General features: G+C 37.7%; 1 protein-coding gene and 1 long non-coding RNA gene across 2 annotated transcripts; both read left to right on the top strand.

Moving 5' to 3' along the window:
- The first annotated feature begins 2,037 nt into the window (after window positions 1-2,037).
- On the top strand, window positions 2,038-4,299 carry LOC122275926 (protein FAR1-RELATED SEQUENCE 5-like). Its single transcript, XM_043085271.1, has 5 exons — window positions 2,038-2,139; window positions 2,224-2,295; window positions 2,452-2,581; window positions 2,665-4,184; window positions 4,270-4,299. The coding sequence occupies exons 1-5, from the start codon at window positions 2,038-2,040 to the stop codon at window positions 4,297-4,299; spliced, it is 1,854 nt and encodes a 617-aa protein (XP_042941205.1).
- An 81-nt stretch (window positions 4,300-4,380) lies between these two features.
- LOC122275013 lies at window positions 4,381-6,318 on the top strand. Its single transcript, XR_006228478.1, has 5 exons — window positions 4,381-4,770; window positions 4,845-4,936; window positions 5,030-5,197; window positions 5,577-5,583; window positions 5,994-6,318. It is a non-coding gene; the product is annotated as an uncharacterized LOC122275013 (long non-coding RNA).
- Window positions 6,319-6,534: the final 216 nt, after the last annotated feature.

Here is a 6,534-nt window from a genome sequence, read left to right as displayed (position 1 = left end):
AATCTATGCTGTATTTCAATTATAAGGCAAAGAAAAAAGAAGCGTTGCCTTGGTGCAAACAACCAATGCTCTGTAATAGGATTCTAATGAAATGGATGAATCTTGTTACCTAATTCCTTTATCTTCACTTGCATTTCTAATTGGGAAGATTTCGTTGGGTTTGGTTGTCCACTTACATTACCAGGTTAGATAAAAGGGGGAACTCGAAGATCTTGGTGAAACGGAAGTACGTGGTAGGTCTGGGTGTAGATCTAAGATGAAAATTCCTTGCCAAAAAATAAAAATAAAAACTAAGAAAATAAAAAGAAGGAAAAATATAGTTGCAAGTATAATTGTGCACTAATCTGTGCACCAATGTGATGTGATTGGTTAAAAAGTAGATTTTATTGAAAACAATATTAATTTAAATTTTAAGTATGAATAAATCAGTATTGGTACACAAATTAGTGCGTAACTGTATTTGTATGTAGCAAAACTCTTGCAGCAAAGGATATGGGCTACAAATAATACAGTAAACAATAAGGTAGAAGATAAGAGTTATACTACGGATCCACAACTGTAGCGGAGCACACCTGCACACCATACGTGGCATCCGAATATAATTTTTTTTTTTTTTTTACAAAAAATTGAAAACGTGCGTTTTTGAAATGGGGTCCTCGGTTTGGTTTTCCATTTCGAAATCATCCCGCGAAAGCTGCCGTTCATCGCCCGCGTGACAGGTTCCTCCGCCCAGCACCACCGGCGACGTCGTATCTCCGGCCAGAAACAGCGAGCACAGTACTTCATCACAAACGGAGCTGCCGGTCCTGGGAAACCAAATAACAGAGCAACCGGTCAGTGTTTTGCAGCTGCGAAGACCCCCTCCCTCGCCGGCGCCACTGCTGCTGAACCGAAGGTAAAAAATATTCAGACCAATGGACTGCCATATGCTTACGTTTATCTTGTGTACACAGAGGTGAGTTTTGGGTTTTGTGAGATAGATATTGTGGTTTAGGGCATGGTTAAAAAACAATGTTGCATGGCTTTTGAGTTCCGGTTTCGTCCTCTGGTTTCAAGCAGCTCGGTCCAGTGTTTTTGAATTTTTTTTTATTATCTGTATTGAGAATCAATTTTTTCATCTTTTACGCATTCGGACTAATTATTTGTGCCCCTCCAAAGTCAGAACTAGTAGCTAGTTGTTATGATAGTGGCAGAGTATGAGCTTTGTAAGGGAAATGCATGCTTCGTTAAGTATTTTAGCTCATACTCTGTTCTTACTTTCCCTTCAAGAATTTTTTTTGAGATTTAGAGAAGTAAGTGGTGGGTTAAGCTGGAACCCATCAGGTAACAATTAAGGCTTTTTATTTCAGCTTCACGCTGCATGAAAGGCTAATGTTCTCTGCTTACAGGGCATATAAATGCCATAAGAACAGAAACTAGTTATGACCAAATACATATTGAGTAAGCAAAAATTTTTATTCCCTGCTTATGCTTAAACTTTAATACATATTGATTAAGCTTTAGAGTAGAAAAGAAAAGGGAAAAAAAATATAAAGACAAATGATATTGAATTTATAATCATCATTTATATGATTTTCTATAAATTGTAGTGCAGAAGGGTCTGTGACTAATTGTTTAGAGTAGATAATTTTTGTTTACCAAGACAAAAATTGTTTAGATTATATGAAGATAAATTGTTTGTAGGCAGTGGCTATATGCATCTGAAGGAGAAACCCATGGATGTCATTACTTTGAAATTGTCATCTTGGACTTCTTCCTTGAGCACATAACCTGAATTACAAAATGTGAGATTAAATAATTTTTTTTTTTTTTAAAGGGAAAAGAGATAAAGTTGTGTTGGAGTTTTGCCGTTATTGAATTACATTGCATTAATAGAAGTGTTATAAACCTAAAGATAGTTAATATGCAATAATTGGAAACAGTTTGTGCTTGTCAGATTATTTATTAAGTGTGTGTGTTTAATGTTGATATAATGCGCTTTGACATCATATGAACATCGCCGGTAATTTATTTTGAAGACATCTTAATTTTAGTGTAATGGGGGAAGAGGAAGATAGAATGGCACCCAGGCCTTCAACGTCGACTTCACAGCCATTTTACACGCAACAAAATGAATTTGGAAGTCCAAACTTAGACCATGTGAGTATGCAGGTTGATGATAGAATTTTTAATAAAGTGTAGTTGACGTGCTCATGCATCTAACTAATTGCATAAAACTTGCAGCACACTCACCATATGCCCTACCCTTTGGCGAGCAATCTGGAGGATTTTATTAGAGTTGAAGATTCATTACCGGTATATTTCTGTTTGTTACCCAATTTCAAAAAATTTACATGTTAATTTGTTTGTTTGAGGATAGCTGATTTTTTGTAATGCCAAAAAGTTACATGTTAATAATTTGTTTGTTTGAGGATAGCTGATTTTTACTAATGCCGTGCTGCTATTGAGCAGATGCCCACTTATACTCACTACCCGTCCTCGAGTAATCCGGATGACTTGAGGCAAGAAACGCCCACCGCGTCAATTACACCAAATGGTGATGAATTTGAAGAAAATGTTGGAAGTTGTCATGATGCTGATGGTATTTCTACTTATTCGATGCTATGTATTTAATGACTCTAATATTGAATTCTTGCTAATTCATCTTTTTATTTCCATTGATAGAAATGTTCTTTGACATAAATGAAGATTTGGAGGGTACGACTGTTGTCCCGGATGATGAGGTACAAGTTGAACCACCAAGATCCGGGTTGGAGTTTGACAGTGAGAAAGAGATTGTGGCGTACTATAAGCAGTATGCCAAGCAAGAGGGTTTCGGTGTAAGGACACAGAGGACTAAAAGAGATGATGATGGGAAGCCTGTGTATCTGACCATTGGTTGTGCCCGTGGTGGAAAGTACCATCCAAAGCCAAACAGTAATATGTCGAAGCCACGGGCAACCACTAAAACGGGTTGTAAGGCCAAGGTAAATGCAGCGCTGAACAAAAATGGGAAATGGGTATTCACCACTACTGAGAATTCTCACAACCATATTACCGTGAGCCCCAAGAAAAGTAGACTATTGCGATCTCACAAGCACCTAGATCAGTATAGTCAAAGGATCTTGGAGTTGAATGATAGAGCCGGTATAAGAATGAATAAGAACTTTTATTCTCTTGTTGTTGACGCAGGGGGTTATGAGAATCTAGCTTTTCAAGAGAAAGATTGTAGGAATTACATTGACAAAGCTAGATATCTAAGGTTGGGCAAAGGAGGTAGTGATGCACTTAATGAGTATTTCAAGAGAATGAGAGATCAAAATGATGGCTTCGTTTCTAATATGGACGTGGATGATGAGGGAAGGCTACGGAATGTGTTTTGGGCTGATGCACGTAGTCGAGCCGCCTATGAGTATTTTGGAGACGTTGTATCATTCGATACAACGTACCTAACAAATAGGTACGGTATGCCTTTTGCTCCATTCGTTGGTGTTAACCATCATGGGCAGTCCATACTATTTGGGGCGGGATTGCTATCAAGCGAGGACACACATAGTTTTGTTTGGTTGTTCCGGATGTGGTTGGATTGCATGAAGGGTAGGGCGCCGAGGTCTATCATAACCGACCAAGATAGAGCAATGAAGAATGCGATTGCTGTTGTATTCCCTGAAACTCGCCATAGATATTGTTTATGGCATATCATGCGCAAACTTCCAGAGAAGTTAGGCTCGCATTCCAAATTCAACCTTGGGTTGAAGACTGATATCCAGTCGGCATTATATGATTCACAGACCACCACAGAATTTGAGGAGAGCTGGGGTCAACTACTTGAAAAGTACGATCTACACGGCAACAATTGGCTTCAGTCATTATATGAGGAAAGGTCCTTTTGGGTTCCTGTTTTCCTGAAGAGTGTATTTTGGGCAGGTATGAGCACAACGCAACGGTCTGAAAGTATGAATGCATTTTTTGATGGGTATGTCCATGCTGGGACGACATTGAAGGAATTTGTCGACCAATTCGATAATGCTCTTAGAAAGAAAGTGGAGGTCGAGACAACGGCCGATTTCAATTCACTTAACCAAACTATCCCCTGCGTATCCCCTTTCAACATTGAGAAGCAGTTTCAATCACTCTACACGAATGCAAAGTTTAAGGAGGTCCAAAAAGAGTTTATGGGCCTAATGTGTTGTAATTGTTGGTTGGTAAGCACACAGGGGTGCATTTTAACATTTGATGTGTTGGATGAAATATCATTTGATGAGCAAACCAAAAGAGTTCATTACTCAGTTTACTATAACGAAGATGAGTGTGAGGTAAAATGCACTTGTGGTTTGTTTGAGATGAGAGGGATTATTTGTAGGCATGCACTTAGAGTCTGTCAATTGAAAAAATATTAATATGCTGCCGAAGGAATATTTCCTAGATCGATGGAGAAAGGACTTAAAGAGGCATTACACTTTGATCAGAAGTAGTTATGATGATGTGCGGGGTAGATCAGACACGCGTAATTACGAGCTTATGATCCAAAGATGTTCGAAAGTAGCAGCCAAAATATCCTCGAACACTGACAAAGTCCATGCTTTCCTGCACTATGTTGATGAGTTTGATAAAACATGTGAAGGTTCCACATGTCAGTCGACTATCCAATCAACGATGGCCAACCCAGCAGTGGCTTTGGATAAGGGTAAAAAGATTTTAAGCCCTAACGTCGTTAGAGGGAAGGGGAGACCTCCAAATAAGAGGAAGGCTCCACCTGTGGAGAAGCTGGCAACAAAGCGGAAAAAACAGGTATTGTTGGTTGATGCTTATTTTGTTACTTGATATTTAGTAGTTCAAACACTAAAATTAATTTTACTGGCCAGACTTGCAGGAAACTATTGGTTGATGAAAGTGCAGTGGGTGAGAGGCCAGGATCTCAACCTTAAAAGTGAATGAATTTTTGAGAAGGGCTCAAGTAACAACTCTTTCTATTATGTATTACATTTAGATCTTTGTTATATTTAACTGAATTTTTATATAATACCCGAAGTCTATCAATCTCCTGCAGGTTGTATAAAAAGATTTTGTGAGCTGTTGGAAGTTTTTTGTCAAATCAGTGTTGGTGTATATGGGGACCGGAGCTTATTATGACTCCCAAAGATGGAGGCTTGGATATAATTTTGCAAATAGTTTTGGTAGTGTTCCGACGGTCTTGTTGAAATCAGAAAGAAAGTTGGTAAATGCATCCATATTGACAATTAGTATGTGGGTATAAATTGAGTTGGGTGGAGAGTACACTGAGATGGGTTGTTGGTATTCCTGGTTTTCAAAAAGAGATGGATATACTGGAATTATAACCGGTTTTGATATCTCTATTAGTTATAAGGTTCTTCTGATATTTGATCATTTTGATTAAATCTGTGAGTTTCTTACTCATCACAAAAAAGAAAAAAAGGCTAATGTGGTTGTAACTCTATGTTAGGGCTGGGTTGATTTGATCTGACATTTTGTGTTTTCTCTATAATTCATAACCCTAAATGTGGCCTTTTTTTCCCTTTTGTATGTTCTGTGGATGGTTGATGCAATGGTTTACAACACTATGCTGCTGTTCGAAGAGACAAGGTAATATTGTTGTTTTTTTTCTCCAGGTTAATTTATGAGTATGTATAAATTATAAGGCTCGTGCTTAGATGATTTCCCACAAATAATGCTAGATGCGTGAGAGCTGTTATAAACCTTTTTATTAGAGTGGGAGAAAAGGAAGTTCAGTTTATTGATTTACCACAGTTGCCTTCCTCATTTACACAGATTCAAACTGGCACTTAACTCGATGTACACTGTCTAAAGAGTGTATTTTTTTAGCAAGGTCAATTGGGCAGTCCATGTGGTTATGTTGATCTGAGATTGTAGAAACACACTTAGAAGACAGTACTTATATGAGGAAAAAAAAACTGATGGTAATTTTTTGAATAAATTTTGTCAATAATGCAGATGAGGTTGATAAATTTTGGTTTAATGTAATTGTTTAACAGGTCCGCATTGACAAAAAACCGAGTCTCATCTCATTGTTGGGTTGAGGATTCAATCGGAATGCATTATATTGGAGCCGGGCTGATTTAAAGTACTGAAGCTATGTTCATGGAAGTTTGACAAGGAGCTTATGAACTGCAGCATACTCGCGTTTTAATTGGTCGATGGCAATTGTAAATTATAGTATATATTTCATACAGTAATATGGATGTGAATGTAGCATGGATATTGTACAGGTCACTACAATTTCCAATATCCATTACAAAGTATGTAGCCAAAATGCTGGAAGTTCAGTTTATTTGGAATACACGAACAAGTTTGATGGCAGAGAATTGTTCCAGTCCAATATCCAGCTTTGACAATTTGTCAATAAATCAGGCTTGTGGTTATAGCACTTTTTATTTAGACAAACCACTCGCATGCCTGTAAATTGTGGCATTTCCAGTATGTTGAATGACTGTAAATTAAATACGACTGTTTTGAGCAATGTCACTAAATAACCATATTAATAACCTGAATTACAGAATCAATTTCCAGGTAAAA

This window comes from Carya illinoinensis, chromosome 9 (genome assembly GCF_018687715.1).
Source record: "Carya illinoinensis cultivar Pawnee chromosome 9, C.illinoinensisPawnee_v1, whole genome shotgun sequence".
Taxonomy (NCBI): Eukaryota; Viridiplantae; Streptophyta; class Magnoliopsida; order Fagales; family Juglandaceae; genus Carya; species Carya illinoinensis.
Note: the sequence above shows the minus strand (reverse complement) of the source record. Positions and strands in the feature narration are given on the sequence as shown.